This window comes from Varroa destructor, unplaced genomic scaffold (assembly GCF_002443255.2).
Source record: "Varroa destructor unplaced genomic scaffold, Vdes_3.0 BEIS01000006.1, whole genome shotgun sequence".
NCBI classification, from domain to species: Eukaryota; Metazoa; Arthropoda; class Arachnida; order Mesostigmata; family Varroidae; genus Varroa; species Varroa destructor.
In genome coordinates, this window is record NW_019211459.1 from 12,790,436 (window position 1) to 12,809,126 (window position 18,691).

Below are 18,691 nucleotides of genomic sequence, written 5' to 3' on the forward strand. Positions count from 1 at the left end.
ATTGGCAACAAAGATAGACAGACTGGGGGCCGCGTCCAAAAAAAGCTAGCAGGGCGCTTGAAAACACTTGAAGAAACATTAACATACGTATTCATATTGTATCCGTCTACCGAATAAACGCAAAAGAATGCTTCTACAGGCAAGCGTTCTGCATAAATGGACGAAGATTCAACCTATATCTTGCTTGTGTTCGTCCATCGGTACGTGTACATGTATATCAAATTAGTGATTGACGTCAAATAGGGGTTCGTAAGCCGGAAACGGATTCATTATCGGTAGCACAGGCACCGCTACCCATAATTTGTGCAGGAAACACGAGATTAGATCCATGTCCTTGGTCCATATGATATATCTATGTACACATCTATACATATATGCATGCGTACTACGTATAATATAATATTTGTGTGTAAATAATATCAAATTAACGCACGCATGCACACTGAAGCCGCTTGCAGCTTGACCATACATCTCCGTTTGTATGAAGTAAAAAACGCTTTTCGCGATGCTGTATGACATGTGCGAGAACGATGTGTTACCTATCATACATTAGGACATTCGATCGTCGTCTAGGGCCCGAAATAGATACAAGACAATGTCGTCTACCATACTGTCGCCGCGAATACTCCTTTATTCATTCGACCGACCATTAAAGAGTAAGGCCAGTCTGTAGCACAGGCCACGTAACCAAGGCTTGAGGTTTTTGACGGAGAAATATACTATAGGACTAAAAAGGAAAGCGTTATATGCAGAAACTATCTAGGTCTTTAGTGAGAAATAAATCGAACTTATACTAAGAGCTTTGATAGTCATTTATTATGGCCTTTCCGCGTCATCTTAGGTAGTAAAGCGTGTGACGTCTGTCAGCCAGACAATTGACTCTATAAGTAATGAAAGAAAGCGTTTATAATCTTCAAACAGACCGAGTCGACAAACATCCGATTTTTATAGCTGAATATTTTAGTTATAAATCACTTGTAAACAAAATCATGTTCATCATCACAAAATAGCTAACCAGGAATGCTAAGATCTACGTTTTAAGATTCAATGCTAAAGTAACACAAAAATATATATATATATATATCCTTTACTTAATGAAAAAAGTGGCCTAATAATAGTGAATTTTGTTGCATCTTTCAGACAGTTGCGGTTAAATGCGTTAAAATGGAAGCGTCACTTGTTCTTCCGCACAGTAAAGGTAGGACATAAAATCAACATTCAGACTTAATGGAGAGGATAATATTATATTTACTGGCCGGGTCGACACAACTTAGAAAACAGTCGATGCTGTTTTGTGATCGGACGTTCATAGGGAATCTTAGCATGGAGACTATATCTATTCAAACTGTAAACCCGGTCCTTTCCTAGAGGAAACCGATTTTTCCTAACTATGGACTCTCTGATTATAGACTCATCTTGATCTTGATCCCTCTATCTATACAATGATGTGGAACCAATATCGTTGCTTAAATAACGTGCTCTTTGCATCTTAAAACTGACTGCGGCCAGTATAAGGTGTATACGAAGATAGTAATGTCATTGGCTCAAAAAAATAACGTATAAAGGCTCCATGCGATCTCTGTCCTTCAGCTTATTTCGCCTATTCTTTTATGAACGTATTCCACATACTATGAATAGGTGCCTGCAACAATAGCTACACGTATAATAACAGCGAAGACAATTTCCTAGCTAACTTCTAAATTGTTACACAACAGGACAGTTGTACTTAATCAATTTCTATTATACCAAACATAATGTCGACAATTTAAAGTGACGCAACCTGTCGCTGATGCAGTTATGATCGCCTCTATTGAGTAGTCAAAGGTAAACACGGTCAATGATAGCTGAAGTAAGTATTCACACGGTTTATATACCACATACAGATATATTTAGGGAGGAAAGCCGAAAGATGCTCTATCTTGATTTATGCGCCGCTCCGGTTGATTTCTTTCAGTCGTCCTCCGTCATACGTGCTATCCACGTACATAAATCCATACATTTCGCTGTATTTTGGAGCATTCGCGTAGTAGATGAGTCGAGCTTTCGTTGCCCCGTACCTCCTAGCAAGCTTTCAGGATTTCCTTGTTTTCTCGAAGCCGAGAGAGAGAGAACAATGATGCGTCCGTGCCGAGGTTTAAGCTATAAGGGTCGTCATTCCAAACCGGCTGGCTAGATTTCCAACTCCTCAGGGGCAGCATCTGCGAAAAACAACATGAGATAACGACAGCGATTTAGATATATATAGAAAGAGGCCGATAATGAAAAGGAGGAAAAGGAGAAGGAGATCTCGAACGATCTTGCCGAATTGCTGATTCCCGTTTGAACACAGCAAAATTTTATATTTTTCCTGGCTATCCTCTCCAACGCGTTCTCTCACAACGGGGATCTTTGCTGCGACCTCCTCACTCGATCATTCCCATAGCCGAGCCTTTTTCTCCCAAGGGTCGAGTCTGGCTTGGGGACCCACCGACTGTCTATCCAACGCATTTTGCCTTTGTTTTTCTTGTCCTTCTTTGTGTGCTGCTGCTGTTGTTGTGGGGCCTTCTGAGTTGCCTGTTCTCTGCCTTGTTTCAAAGAAATCCCTGTCTTACCTAGGCTCGGGTAGCCAGCGTCTAGGGCAGCAGTGGCTATACACAGACTTACTCGTAAAGTGCGTACATCAGCTTCACCAGATCCCAGCATAGACAGAAACCCCCGGCGTACGCTGTATGCCTGCGGCAAATCCAGACAGACAGACGGAGTATCCCTTATGCGCAAGCAAGTAAAGCTGCATACAGACAGAGAGACAGAACCCCTAACGTAGTTTCTGCAAGCGACCACTGCCTGGAGAAAGCCCGCCGGGGTGAAGTTCGCTCGTTTCTGCGTCGAAGCGTTGCTCGTCTGTTCAGTGCCCCTAACTCTGACTCGACACAGCTGAAGGAGTCATTCCTCTGGCGACAAAACAGAGAGAGAGCGGGGGATAGGGAAATGGAATGGCCGCAATAGCAGTGCTACCAGCGGCCCGTTTTTCCCTTTTTGGCCGGTGGGGCGGGGGGCGAGGGACGAGAAGGGAAAAAGCCCCGAGGACTTCGGTTTGTGGCCACGCCTACGCCCCTCCCATATGCGCGCATCACGTTGCTTCAGGAGGCTACAGTGGTAGAGACGGTATTATGCTCACAGAGCGAAACAGCAGACGAAGCCTGCCACAGCTGGCGGCTGCGGCGGCAGCGGCGGCGGCAGCAGTAGCAGCGGAAGCGGTACTGGGTCAGGCAGTAGTCATACAACAGCCATAGAAGTGGTGCCAACTCTGTAATACTCGCGCCGTTGGTGGTAATACCAGTGGTAAATGTAGTAACTGTACGGCGTTGACGGTGGCGACGCAGTCACTCAGCTTGTCGCTAGCCAAACTTTCTACGGTCTGCGGCGCATTGTGCCGTTGTGTGCGCTCTGCGGGCGAAATCGAGAGAAGGCTGACCTGGTCGAGATTTGCAGCGGCCACGGAAACGCACAAATAAAGGAAGCATCCTATTTCTGGTAGCGACGAATGAGCCTAGTGCCGGAGAGGTCGTCTTGAAGTTTGGAGTACGACCGATAGTTGATTGTTGTCGAATGCTGAAAACAAAGGCCGAGTCTGTCGGCTTTGTTGACGTGAGCAATCGAAGAGCGAAAAGGTGGCGCAAGAGGTTGACACGATTCGCGGGAAAAGAAAATGTCGCAGGAAATAGGCCCAGCCGACAGCGACACTAAGCTTTGCTGGCTTGTCGGTCGCTTTGGCTTTCGCTATATGCCTCTCGCGATTTTGTCAATCAACGTATCCATGTATATCCGGATTTAATTAACTCTGATGGTCTGAATATCCAGCCATATACAAGCACTGATCCGCCCCGCTATTCACGGCCGTGTGATACATTCCGTACGAAATAAGATTGCATTATAGATGACACCATAGCGTCGGGATCGAGTTCGGTGTAGCAGATGCCTATAATAGGCTCACCGGCTAGAAGAAGGCGGACTATCGTTAAAAAGTGGTAAACTTATGAAGTTGCTCCAAATAACCCGCATGACACATAGCCACTGTTTACCGATACATTCGACAGTCCTTTTTATGCTGCGATCGTCGAATTTAGACAGTCTATCACATGTGAAATTACCTCTAACACGCCATTGGCAGCCGTCATTAAACTTATGAAGCACCATCTTCACGAACGTTCTCTATAACAAAGCCTGTTCAAAGTACGCATAATGTACGACGATCGGGACCGCGTCAGCGAGGTCAGCAAGAGATTTCCTCTAAAAATAATTTTTTATGTATTACTTTTGGGCACTAGTACCTGTGACCGCGCCATTCAAGTGGTATCCATTAATGCATATGTACCTATACATGAAATAAATTCAAATTTAACCATCAAAGTTCTGCTCGGGGTTGCCGGCTCAGGGCTTTGAATCGAGCAGCTAGACTTCGTCTCGGAGTAAGCTAGCGAGTTTACTGCTAAATGGCCGATTTCGATAAATTTAGTCAGATACGCCTCTGCGTCACGAACGTTTTGAAACGCCCTTCTCGATTTGTTCATTACGCTCATTGGTCTAATCATCATTTTGAAGTCAACGTCATTTTGAAGAAGGTCCAACCGTAGGAATATTAAAGTATGCTGACTTAATGTTGCCTTGTCAGCTGGAGTCAAAAATGTCTCGTTCGGAAGCTTCGCTGAGTTATCAGTAGGCCTCTTCTATGCAAGGATAGATACGTACTTAAAGCTGGCTAAAGTATACGTTGGCCTATACATTGTCGATGGACTCATTAAGGCTGTATATAACACCGTTATTAGATCTCTAAAACGAAGAATTAAAAGTGTAATATATCTAAATCATTAACGTCTACGGAGACGCGTCTACAATCGAGTGATACCTACGTAAGTCTTTATATTTCTTCGGACCGCATCAAAAAACAAGCAATGGCTTTCAAATAGCCTCGTGTTTCACGCTGATTATAGAGGGCATAGGATTCCCACCCACTTCGTGACATATTGTACTTTAGAGCTTAGTTGCATGCTCAGTACGTATTCGTGTTCGTTTTCGTAGAACGTCGTTCGTCTTATCGGATTAAGTGAATACTAATCAGGCTATTTGAAGGTCTTCCAACCCCTGTCCAGTTTACTAAGATGAGGAGATTTTTTTCACTGGCGCTGTGTTTGGCAATTTCCTATTAGTTTTCAATCAATAATATGTTAATTAATAGGATGTTAGCCGGCTGTGTATTTCTAGCAATGCAACGTAACGAAACGTAAACGAAATTTCGGGGACGATTAATCCGCCATATTGTGGTATAAACGTGGAGCGAAGCCGTTCTTCTATCGGCATTTAGAAAACTCCAACGAACGACAGAGCTAGTAGCCAAGCATCATATTGAAGTCATAAGAAATTAATATCAATGGACGCAATATTTGGTCTTGTAAAAACCTCCGTAGGTTGGATGAAACTCCGCATCGGCAAGAGTAGACCTTGAAGGGATTTTAGCGATTGAAAGTGCTTAAAATTTACCCAACTTACCACCTTGAGCGTAGCCTTCACATAATAGATAGAATTGTATTGAACCTAGCTTGCCCTAACAAACTGTTCCCACAAGTTACACTATACATGTCTTCGCACCATCCGTACAAGTTAGCTAGCTCGATTCGAGCAGTCCGGACCTCTATAATTTTTTCGCATTTGTCGATTGGTAAGCAATCGGGAACGCTGCTCTCCATTATCCAGCATGCAGCTGTGTCATGCTGCTCTCTGGGGTAGACGGGGCTGGAGGTACAACAGTCATTCTATCCCAGAGTCGAAAGCTGTTGAAGGAAATTCTCGGTGTGCAATGTAAATTTTTCCTCCCCATCTCTCTCAGCTTCCGCCCAGCATTGATCCCCATCAAAGATCGGATCTCTGAGGGCGACCATAAGAGAGAGAGAGAGAGAGAGAGAGGAGGATGGGTGGGGGAGGGGGTGGAAAATGGCAAGGCACAAAATTGGGGGTCGGGTTGGGGTGCTTGGTGGTGAGGAAAGGGCCCAAAACATACAGGAAACCAAAGAGAAAGAGGGTATGATGGCTTTGCGGAGGTTTAGCCGGGCGGGTGCAATGGTTGTCGTAGCCGCATATGATAAAGTGAAGGAGCTCTTTGGAATCCTCTCTGGTATGGCGCCGCCCGAGTGCCCTCCCGCTGTGCATCATTCTGCCACCATCTCCACTCAACTGCAACGATAACTGCAGCGCGAGCCGCTTCTAGCGCAATGGCCCCACCACAATCAAATCACAACGGCCACAGAAGTGGCAGTAGCAGCCCCTGCATGGTCGGTGCTAGCAAACTTCTGCGTTCGCAAGAGAACCTTCTTGCTTGCTTCTGTCCTATCTGGCTTTTACGAACCGCCTCGCTATCTCGGCCCAGAATCCACCTTCAGTGTCGCGTTCGTCAAACGACTTACTACAGCGGATGCTGTGGTCCTGCTGATGTGGAGGATGTTGACGATCCCGCGCCTGCTGCCGCTACTAGTGCTGTTGATGATTATTAACATCGTTATCAATTAATTTACACTGTTTAATGCAGAATTAAGCGAATCAACGAACACCCTCGTTTATGAATCGGATGGGACTCATAGGGCGTGCGTGTACTCAATCACGCTAAAAGCTCAGAATGTTAGAACGGGATAGGTGTGGTCTTGTTAGTTTTGCCGGGTTTGCGGATACTATAGGTTGGGCTAATTACAGTGGAACTTTCTTGCAGTTAAACCTGTGGATCGATGCGTCTTTTTGTGATCATAAATAAAACAGGGTGAAATAGACGATATTTGAACCTGCTCCTATCTCCTTTAAAAACGCTTGAACAATTTCGAACAGTACGAAACGGCAGAAAATGGGCAAAAATTCAATGGAAATACCCGCAGCGGTAAACGGGATCGAACATAACATTGCTGACGAACTTTAGAAGAAATCGGTAGAGATAGATCGTGTGCAACAATCAAAATTGTAGTTGTTACCTGTACAAAGAAAAAAAAAATTCTAAATCGATCGATAAAAATCTGAACATTGCTGAGTTGTGACCGGGTTTGAGATACCGTACTTGCTTGGCATCGACTGAATATATTTCAGAGCATTTAAACGTGTGCTTTATATTGTTCCAGCTGTTTGAATGGATCGGCTACCGTCCATTTTTTATTCTGACATACGAAAACCGAGCATCCTGTTCTGTGTTACTAACGAAATCAAAACGCTCACATGTGGCGCCAATTTTACAAACGGTTTTCGAGCCCAGGCTATGAGTCAAGTCCGCGCGTACAAGTAGTACTAACAGTTTGACTTGTACGAGGAAAACCTAAAGACAAAATTTCATATCGAGGCCGGACGGGGACGTGCAGAAAGTTAAAAAAAAAACTCATGGTATATCCTAAAAACTGTTTTAGGACATCCGTGACGCATGCACAGATGCGTTGATTTCATTCAGAGCCTTGGTGCGTTATTACAGGTAACGACACATGGGTGCATGGTATATGATGGTGGTATCGTCCGTATATCGTTTCAAAAGCATACTTAAGCCAAAAAAAGTTGAAGGATTCCTATCGAATAGCAGACGACCTTTCACAGTTTTTCTACGGCCGAGGAGTTGCCCACTGTAAATTCATCCGTTTTTTAATATGACGGCACGGCTGGGTTTGAGAATTGTTTTTTTGACGGGAAGAAAAGGTGGTTCACGAGCAATGCCTCAGCAACAACGAAGGCGTAAGCTGTTGGCAACTAAACAACATTACGTCCTTGATCTAATAATATATTGACTTTTCAAGGGGTCACGCGGGTAAGAAGTACAGGTTTGTGAAGAAATTGTACTTTCTCTAATAATGAAACTCTAATAATGGGCAAGAGGCGAAAAATTATGTGCTTTGCAGTAAACTAAGTAACAGTTACATAAACGTTACAAATTTACTTTATTTGGGAGAGCTTTTCAAGGGACGCACAGACAAGGAGACAGACGAAGGAAGGTGTAAGGACAAACAATCGCTTAAGGGCAGAGTTTCGCAAATCTGGTACAAAACTCGTACGACGTAACCTAGCATATATTAGCCAGCTAAAAAAACACACATAAAAGATTACTAATAATATTGTTCATCTTGATACAAAACGAGACGGCACTCTGAGGCCGCACGTCCCAGTGAAGCCGAACGATGATCGGAGTGATGAAAGAATAGACATACATAGAGATTGGCCAGATTGAATTTGTGCGTCCTCCAGTATTCGTAATGTCTTTTAAACAATAAACAAAAACAGTAGACATATCGCCAACTGACGAGCGCTCCGCGGGGTGTCTACGTACCCTTCAAGCTAACTCTGTGTTTGGTCGAGTACACGCTGTTAAGGACTCGTTGGATCACCGGTCTAATTCAAAAACCAGCCGATTGTCTGTCATAAGGATTTGTTCAACTATTTTGTTATTGATTATCGTGTTTAAGGGGGAGAGGAAAGGGGTTGGTGAAAAACAGTGTTTCGTTATTGCCGCAACAAAATAAGTAACAGCGATTAGAACAAGGTAGTGTTTCATAAACTAGCGAATAGATGTATATCCGTAGAGGTTTTGAATATTATTGGAGGGCAGTCCGGTGTCGGCTCAGCGAATTATAAACAAGACAGTAAAGGCGATTGTGTAAATCAATATAATGCATTTGAATTCGGAAAGATCGCTTAAGAACGCCAGCATGACATCGTATACAACCGGAATGCGTCTGTCATACGATCGTTTCTCATATCTCGATCGAATTATCGCGACGATTTAGCTGAAAATCTTCTGAGCGACTTCGCTTTACATGGGCTAGGCTATTAAATGTTTATCTTGCTTAAACGTAGACGTAACAGACAGAACAGCAAAGACCTAAATAGCATGATCAAATCTTAACAGTACGTATACAATAAATAAGGAATGAGCATATTAGCAGTGTAATTGTATGTAGGTGGCAAATATTGCACGAGCCACATCGGCCGCCTCTGGCCTGCGAGCGTTCCCAGCCTGAGGCTGCAATCGGTTGCTACTACTCACATGAACCTCGGCCTGCTCGATCCTAAGCACCAACGACATAGAAGTATCATGGAACAGGATGACGAGCACTCCCTCGCACGGTCATATGGGGCGAAGTTGTCGCTCCCCCGTATGATCCTGCAGCTTCTGCTGCAGCTTAGGCGTCAGTGTTTAAATCGCCTTCTTCTGTTTGTGACCCCCTGTTCAGTGCAAGAAGGACGGGACCTCAGGTCTTTAGCCCTGTGTCTTTATACCTCTGTGCGCTCCGGTTCTATATGGAGACATTTGGTCGTCCCTGTGCAGCAGGAGCTGTCAAGAGATAGACCCTGATTCATAAAATTGCAAACACCCTAGCGACGGTGATTCATCGCTCAGATAACGACAGCGACGAATTGGAGTTGTAGTTTGGGCCTATAGAAATACGTAAAATGATAATTGAATGGCTTAATTGCTTCCCGCCATCCACCTTTAGGATGATGTCTTCAATGGAAACTTACTAATATCTAGTACGCAAATCTCGGGTCGTAACAGTTGTATAGTACTAGCGAACTTACTAGCGAAATTACAATGCAAGCTATTAGTAAAAATAGCGTAGTTTCAATGGTTGGGTTCTGGTATAAATCATCTGACTTGATTGTGAAGGGCAAATTAAAAATGCTCAGGTCAGGCAGATGTAGACGAATCACTACATTCTTCAGGGGAAATCTAGCTAATTAGTTGGGCACACTGTTAGTCGGCCCAATATGTTTTTTTTAGGTTTAATCATTATATGTGATGGGTGAGAACGGGGTACGAACAGTAACGTGCTCATCAGGATAACACTTCCAAAGACTGTTTCGTCGAAGCGGACGAAGATAATCGAGATGAAGAACCCTTTCTCAATTTTACCCAATAAAAGATAGAATACGCGCTGAACAACTTCAGTTACATAAAACTCTCTAGGAGTCAGGAGCAAACCGCTCGTGTCTGAAGCTAAAAATAGCCTAATTGTACAACATTAGGTGATTTGTCTGCTACGACATCATTCATTCTCAACCAATTCAGCATTATTACACTTATTTCATGCCTAAATGCGGTGCTTATTTACCGGCTTTGGCCATTTTCTTCGTTCGTCATTCCTTTGCGTGCTATAATCTACCCTGGACGCCATGCGCCTATTGTATATATATGTCTCCTTCTCACCTGGGTCAATCCTGTTGCCTTGTTATCGCCTCTAGTATCACCCACACACGACCATCACTATCAGTTAAATCTCAGATTGCACTGGCCGCAATGGCACTGTTGGGTCGGTTCGGTTTTGACGATAGGACCAGAGCGACAACAAGCTGCCGAAGACAGCAAGCAGCTTCTCGCGTTCCCCAAATCTCAGACTAAACCACATCCATGGTGCCTGCACGACTGCGTATCCACAGGCTGTACGCATTCACCCTTACATCTATAAGCATGTATGCAAACGATGCTCGCTACACCGCCGAGGCGTTGTTCGCACCACACTCGTTGTGCCCGCCGCCAAGTCCAGTTTGAGTCCTGCCAGGCTTGGCCAAACGTCTCTAGCAGAGGAACGATGGAAACATATTCCTCCTCGGCGAAATTATAGGCGTTCTTGTTTCTATCTTCGTGAAGACGATTCATGAAGACTGCGACCAAGTTGCAATCGTTACTCTTGCCTTCACTGGCTCGTACGTTCCTTTACATACTATTATGTTAGTAATACCAGGCGATTTGCCGGTTAGTGGAGGGCGGCAGTCGTGATGGTTGCAGTCGGCAGCTAGAGCGGACCTGCGCGGACGCGTGTCCTTGAAGCAGCTTCACTGCCAGCTAGCACGTGTCTCTCACGCGACCCTAGTTGCAATCTATACAGGAATCAGCTGAAAGCCATTCTATCCTGTATCGGTTCCTCGCAGGTATCCTATTCGTCCTGGATACATGCAGGTCAGGAGGTACTTGCTATGCTGCTACTTCAGAGACCCAGATAAACCGACGACTGACGGCCTTGCTTTCCCTATATAGAAGGTGGAATGAACACAGGACATGCACCATCGAGTTACCAACGAACGCCAGTAATGCTGGACGTTATAGTAATCGTGCGCGGACAGTGGCACGAGGGACTGTTGCTCTCAGCATGTGACTAGCGACTATCCGGCCAGACCGTGATATTTAGAATGGGATGTTGTGCGTCGGCTGTGCTAAACGACCGTAGAAAGGCGGCCACAAACCACTTACTTTCGCTTCGAGTAGCGTGGGTGGCCCAAGAAGTGGGCAGCCCTATCGGAAGCCTTAGTAACAAAATGATAGAAGAAACAAAACGCTGGTGCATGTAGTGTTACATATTTCCGCGTGAAAAAACGCTATGGGGTAAAGAAACAAAGGTCTGTTGATGAGGTTCGTCAAAAGAGATCTCCAATATGTGTGAATTTATAGTGATTGTGAAGAAACATAAAAATCTGGTACGATTTAAAATGCGCACCGAGATTAGAAGTCCTTAAATGAAATAAATGAGATAGATTCATTCGATTACCATTTCAGAATTTTGCACGATTATAGACTTTGGTTAATTGGATTGAATTATAAATAGAACTTGTCTGAATAGGCATTGGCCTTCTTTCTTAGTCTATCTCGTGGAAATGCGTGTTTACCTAGTTGCGCGGGCGGGCGATGCTTGCCAGAATGAAACTGAAGGCAGACTTTGCTTAAGATTTGCATCACCGAACTGTGCCATTGAAGTACCGTAACGCTTTACAATGAAAGGTTATCTTACGTAATGATTCCATTTGTTTGACCTTACAGATATCTACAAAGGCTGCCACGTTTCATCCGGCACACACCTGATCGGTCCCACCGAGCCTGGTTCGTTAAAGCTTTGTTAATTACTTTTAATAAATATTCGGGTGACCAATGAGGGCAGCAAATTCCATCAACTCTGGGTAGCCTGGTTACCGCACCATAGTAATGCTTCTCCGAGTATTTACTATGGATAACATAGAATACGCCTGTTTTGGCCTACGTAACAGAAACAGCGCCAGTTCAATCAAATGTATCAGCGACAACGAAAAGTAATTGATTTTATATCGTATCAATGTCAAGTTTTCTGAATGATCGAACAAGCGTTGTAACAGACAGGACATGAATGGGAGCAAAATAACGTGTTTCGAGGTAGATATGTCCCACTGAACTGACCCACCGAATGAAAGATGCACCACAAACGAGATGATGCGCCAGAAACCCTATTGTTAACCTTGTTTACACCGATTTTGATAGAGTAAACCATATAGGAATACCTGGGTCGAACATTATTAGATTATGCAGTAGTTAATGGAATCGGCGTGCATTCTAACCGTCTATAATTAAGACAACGGCGTAGTATCTAGTAGCTGCTTCTAGTTGATGGTAACGTCGGGCCTTTTGAATATTCGACAATTTTTTTTTATCTCGTCTCATCATTTTACTGAATAATTGCTATCGTCGAACAGCACTTACGCTAATATAGTGGGCTGTGGCTTGAATGATTATTTTACCTACTCAGATGTGCATATATGGGGGGTTATAGGGCACAGTGGCATCAACCAGCTGGGCGGTGTGTACGTGAACGGTCGACCTCTCCCGGACTCGACGCGTCAAAAGATCGTCGAGCTTGCCCACAGTGGCGCTCGGCCCTGTGACATCTCACGCATCCTGCAGGTCTCCAATGGATGTGTCTCCAAGATCCTCGGACGGTTAGTACTAATACGGCCCTACCGACACTTCTCTTTAAAGTTGCCGAAATTTAACGCATTCTGTATATAAACGTGTATCTGAAGATTTAAATCATAAACATTCACAGTCATTTGTGCATAGCTGATGATATTAGTTAAAAGCAACGTAAAGCAAACCATTAGTTGCCAGCATCTAGCACGTAGTCTAGAAACACTACTCGGAAATCCGTGATAGTAGTAAATAGCGTTAACAGTGTCCGACCAGGTGAAGGTTCCTTTTTCTGTAACTTTAAGTAGCGGATTGAGTTCTAGCACTCGATTGTGGAAAATAGTCAGATTGATTTGTTAATCGTACACTACACTTCACCCTCAATAGGTTATGTAAAAGCCATCACAAAACCTATTTTTGTATTTCGGTATTGATTTTTAGTTCATTCGTCATAGAGAATTCGGTCATTTTAAACCGTTTCGATTCGAAGTTAAGTTTCTGAATAGGCAGGAGTTCCAATCAAAGCAACGAGGAACACTCTCGGTATATCCATATAGCTTAAACTCTATACAACCAAGAAGCAATGACTGGATTATCCTTACGGCCATCCTCATTTGTTGCTACGTTTGACTTTTTATAAATATTAAAAAATCCCCTTAAAACTACAGGTACTACGAAACGGGCTCGATCCGGCCGCGTGCGATCGGCGGCTCGAAGCCGCGCGTGGCGACGCCCGATGTGGTTAACAAGATTGCCGATTACAAGCGTGAGTGCCCGTCTATCTTCGCCTGGGAGATCCGTGACCGATTGCTTTCTGAGGGCGTCTGTAACAATGACAACGTTCCGTCCGTAAGTGATTCTTGCTATGCACTTCAAAGTTCGTTTGACTGAGCAGATTTTTTGTCGAAATAAAATTGCAGCAATGAAAGTAATAGGTAAGTACGTAAACAAGTTCCATCGAGCAACCAAGGCAGTCACCGTCAGCACTCCACTTGTATTTGTCGTAAAGCATATATGACCCCTTTCGCTTTGCGGTCACGATGGCTTAGACGAAATCGTATATCGTGTAGAACTAAACATACAAACCCAAATGTGGAGCCCAGTTTGTGAGACTGTGTTCGCAACAACAAGTGGGAGCAACCAACAGACATAGGTGAAAGTCAGTTTTTTGTAATCGTGATCCACTTGACCACTGAAGATCGCTTTACACACAAGTGGCTTTACGCTGCCATTCTTCGATCGTTCTTGCTAACTGGGTTGTCGCAATTTAGCCCAGTGCGATCCAACCCAATCTACCGGTCGGCACACTTACATACCCACCCTTTGGCACGTGCAAATGAAACATCATACCAGGGGGAGAATTCTTCCTTTTCCAGACGATGTGTCAAAGATGAATAGATGTATCATAGGTATTGCTTCATAACAGAGTTCTGCTTCTCGGCAAAGCAACAATTACTAGTCTTATTTCCGTACTACTGGAGAGGTCCTTCCATCGAAATGGCAACCAATACCGAAACAGGCCGGAGCGCAATCATGACAGCGACGCCAAAATTAAGCGGACGGATGAGAACGCTTCGAGGCTGGAGAACAAAAGAGAAGCAGAGAAAACCAGCAAAAAAAGTTGTCCTTTAGAAGTTCAACTTCGCATTCTAAGAGGATTGTCGTCTAAACCCCTGATCCATGGGTGTGTTAACTTTTCCGTGGGCGGTAATGGTGTCAGATCAACTAGCGTCACATCATTTTTCTTTCTGGTCCTTGCTCGATAGCGCCGGCTTCCGCTACAACCTGATGATGAACTATTATAACTAATGATATAGCTTAGTCGATGGCGAACGAAATAGAGTTGATCGCCCGGGATTCTTCAGGAATTAGCTATCGAGGCGACGAGTTGTGGTGGCGGTGGTAGACCTTGAAGTACGGCTTAATTATTTAATACTCCATAGTTATAAGAAGAACGTTAGCTACTATCATAGAGAAGGATGTCGAAAGTGTAAGTGTTGCGTGCATACAAGTATTTAACGTTAATAGAATTCTAAACGTCTGTACTTCGTAGAGATGCTTTAGCGATTGATGTAAGAAGCTCATTTTTGCCACTGCTGCTGCTGCTGGTGCGCCGTATCTAATACAATTATACGATCTTTACTGAACGCCTAAGAGGAAATGTATTTACCCGGCGCCTGTAAGTGCTACTCGCTCTTTCTACCCCAACTAGAGTCTTTTCGATGTCCTGCCAGGGTAAAACTGTTTACATCCACATTTTAGATATCTTCTCCGACGTGGCGTTTTGCTTTTATCAGCAAGGTATACGGAAGACAACACTCAATATATAGATAACATATTATAGAGAACATAGAATAATCATGAAGGAAAACCCAGCATACAATGAAATTCGTTATCAAATTATTGCCTTCACATGCTGCCGGCTCAGACCGCCGTGACAAGTAGAGATCATATGAGGCATTTTACCGCTAAATTTCCTAGAGCAACATTTACTCTCTACCATTTGCTATTTAACAATCACTCGATGTGATTCAAGTTTTACGGTCGGTACTGGCTTAGCAGACGGTCTTTACTAGCACAAAATAGAACGTGTTCATAACCGGTTTCGCAATTAGGCCACCATGTGCCTTTAAGTTTAGTAGGCCGATACTTTACCACTGCACCATCGCAGGCTTGCGATTTAGCGCGTTTCTTGATCCTTATACAGTTTGTCCTTTTCTCTGCTGCTCTGTTCATCATCGCGCGCTGACGCCATTACAGGTTTCGTCAATCAACCGCGTTTTGCGCAACATCGCCGCGCAGAAGGAGCAGCATAGCACGTCTGGCAGCCCCAATGCAACGTTGGGCAGCGCCGATGTCGCTTGCGCGGCCAGTCCAACGAACGTCTGCGATAAGTTGCGCATGCTCAACGGAAGCTCGTGGCCACCGACGACCCATAATCCGTGGTATCATCCCGGTAATGGGGGTCTGTTCGGTGGACTCACAGCGACTGCCGCCCCATCGGCTGGCTACAACCCGACGCATGCGGGTGGTCACGGGGCACACAGCGGCCATCTTTCACCCGCACCAAAACATAGTCCACTCCCGCTGCAGACATCGGTAGCGCCGCCGACGGCGTTGCCAGGCAGCCTGCACAGCGTTCACCTCAACGGCGATACGAAAAAAGGTAGAAACGGTAGGTTTATACGATAGCGAAGATCTATCTAATTTTTCGTATAGAACTTTGTTCGATTATATAGTTGGACTGGTTTAACGGTTCTTGCTTGGGTTCAGTAGTTCGTCTGGCATTAGATTCGACAGAGTTCGCTCAATTTGTATTTTTAACGGCACAGGAATTGGTAGTAGTGGTGTCCAAACGAAAGCATTTTACCATAGTGATTTTATTTGTATGATCACTTAGATTTGTTCTATTCAGGGTGTTTATGTGTATCTGGACAGATAGATAATCTTTGAATGGGTGCGAGATGAACTAGGAGTTTCTTGGAATAGGATTTAACCAGACCTGTATGGATTGCAACCCGATCAAGGTCTGTTTAACGCAATGAAATATGTAGTATTCTCTTTAGAGGTGGGCGTAGCGTAACCAGTTCAACATCTGCCGCCAGTAATCTATACCAATTCGTGTTTCAACATACAGAAAGCACGGTAAATTGAATGGACATGAAACACTAATGAACATTATATAGAACAATTATATAGTATGATGCATGCAAGTAAATAAATATCGTTAGAATGTTTCAGTTTTTTTTTTTTTTAGCTGGAGCTAACATTTTTTTGGCGCCTATATTTTTGCAGTAATGGGCAATAGTGCTTGTGGCATGATAAGGAGCGATCTATATAAGATGATCAGAGATTGTAGTGATATTCAGCCGTGATTGCACGGTGAACTGACCTGAAATTAAAAGCTCAACTTGTATGTAGAAATCAGTTAGCCTCAATTGGGCACCAAACCCACGAGTTCATAGTTGTAATTTCTGTGTTCCCAGGAAAAAGTCAGGCAAGAAATAAGCTTTAGTAGCATCCGACCAACATTTTTCTATTTGCTGACAAATGTAGGGTAGTTGCTATTTCACATGAATTATACCATTTATTACGCATCCGTGTACGTAGAAGATTAACATAGTCATCCAAAGTCATCTAATGAGCTCGGTGCTAAAAAACAAAGAACCTTTGTTCGTTTATCTCAACTCTCCCGCATCGCAGCTCAAACCTTCCTTGTCGTTTGAGCTGTACCTATAAAGGTGCGGTATTTTTAATCTTTAAGCGTAGAAGCATTTGGAGTTCCATTTTTATGGCAGTTGCATACCAAATTTGTTGAGCGAACTTGTTTTTTCTGCTTGGTGCGTCCTTTTATAGTTTTTTCGAAGTACCAAACTATTCGATAATAGTAAGTGCACATTGCTGAGAAGAGTTAGGCGAGCTTGCTCGCTTACCGTCGCGTTACACTGTCATTGATTATCTTCCGTCGTTATAATCTCTGGTCGCTCCCGTCGTTTGCAAATGTTCTGCGGTTCGAGGTTGAACAGAGCACGTCTTGCGTCAGCCAATCGAAGTAGATGCCGGAAAATCGAAAGATCCAGTAGAATTTACCGATAGCAAGACCGTTGTACTCTATTCTTCGGTAACAGCAGCAAGAACAACAGCTCTTAGTACTACTTCTACTTCCACTGTAACGGTTACTATAAGGCTATCCCAAGGCAGCCCTACTTCGTCCACATTACTGGCTCCACCATGTCTTCTCCGCTTTGCCTCAGCCACGATAACTGGAATGTACTGCGTGAACAGAGAAGCCAAACCCAGATTCTAAACAGCCCAGCCCATTCAGCCCAAGGAGTCGACAGCAGCAGAGAGTAGATTGTTCGAACGGAATTGGCACCCTGCCTCGACCAGCCTACGCGCCGAATTCAGGAACCGGTACCTCACACGTTGCCAGCAATTTCCCTATGTTCTTCCTCCGTTTCTTGCTGGTATTCCCTCTTCTGCCTGGCCGTCCGTCCTCTTTTACCAAATTTTCCTCAGGCTAAGAGTCCAGAGTTCTTCACGAAAACCCCAAACGGCGACAGAGCCTTTCCCCTCCTAGGGCCGCTGGCAAGCTTTGCTGGCCTAGCTCCACCGCAAGTGGAAGTATACGCGAGCTCCGTGGCTTGTAGCACTCGAGTGAATGAACGCCCAAACGGGAAAGTGAGGGACAGCCACTGCAGAAAACCATCCAGCGATAGCACAGCAGTACCAACACTATGCAACGGTCGTCTTCGTCGCTGCTACCATAAGCACATCTCAGGTCCTCCGTGTGCTCTTTCGACTACTCTGGCCTGCTATGCAGACCGAATTCGCCAGACAGGACGACCAGGCCAAGCAGAATAGCAGCACCGCTAGTGGTGGAGGAAGGGAGCAAGCTGCTTAGCGAAAGAAAGAGCGACAGTGGCGGCGCCGTAAAACGGGGCATTTTGGCTAGATGGGCTGGCTAAAGGGACGTCGAGTAAGGACGCGAGTGAGGGAATTGTAGGGAAACGAAGAAAAGAGTAGATCTCCCTTGCAGGGGGTTGAGCAAGCCAACTCTCAGACGCTGCGAGTTGGCTTGACACGAGAAGCTTAACATGAGATGCCGGAGTTAGTTCTGCGTATTCCTTCCTGCAGTAGTATTCGGAGCAGGCCTAGGGATCGCTTGCTGTCTGTTCCACTCCGACAGGCCATAGTGCCTGTCGTCGCCCCTTCATATTTTGCTTCTTTTTTTCCTAGCCCTCCTTTTACCCCGGCCTTCGCCCCGCAATTCCTCTTCTGCATCGCTTTCTTTCTACCGATTTAGCTAGCTTTTCTCTGACGGCGCTCTGGGTGTTCGTCGGTCACGCTCTCCATCGCGAACGCAGCCAAATTCGCCATCACCCACCGACGCTGCGGACACCTCTATCGTTGCTGCCGAAGCCACCGTCATTCCCTCGGCCCCAACAGATACGTTGATCCCTTTCTCGTTGGATCTGACAATGGAACTGAATCCGT

The 18,691-nt window shown here is 44.7% G+C and overlaps 2 protein-coding genes across 7 annotated transcripts in view; one reads left to right on the forward strand and one right to left on the reverse strand.

Moving 5' to 3' along the window:
• Positions 1-18,691, forward strand: part of LOC111253103 (paired box protein Pax-6-like) — a 68,864-nt gene that overhangs the window by 36,385 nt on the left and 13,788 nt on the right. For 3 of the 5 annotated variants that reach the window (XM_086993457.1, XM_086993458.1, XM_022812037.2), the window contains exons 2-6: positions 1,141-1,198; positions 11,801-11,860; positions 12,561-12,726; positions 13,363-13,543; positions 15,455-15,869. In XM_086993457.1, coding sequence (XP_086849583.1) covers positions 1,141-1,198; positions 11,801-11,860; positions 12,561-12,726; positions 13,363-13,543; positions 15,455-15,869 — 880 coding nt within the window. The remainder of the gene's footprint in view (positions 1-1,140; positions 1,199-11,800; positions 11,861-12,560; positions 12,727-13,362; positions 13,544-15,454; positions 15,870-18,691) is intronic. The other 2 variants (XM_086993459.1, XM_086993460.1) reach the window with 1 other exon arrangement.
• Positions 789-18,691, reverse strand: part of LOC111253097 (uncharacterized) — a 45,260-nt gene continuing 27,357 nt past the window's right edge. For both annotated transcript variants that reach the window (XM_022812015.2, XM_086993474.1), the window contains exon 6: positions 789-2,198. In XM_022812015.2, the coding sequence (XP_022667750.2) occupies positions 2,170-2,198 (29 nt within the window). In that variant the 3' untranslated portion in view covers positions 789-2,169. The remainder of the gene's footprint in view (positions 2,199-18,691) is intronic.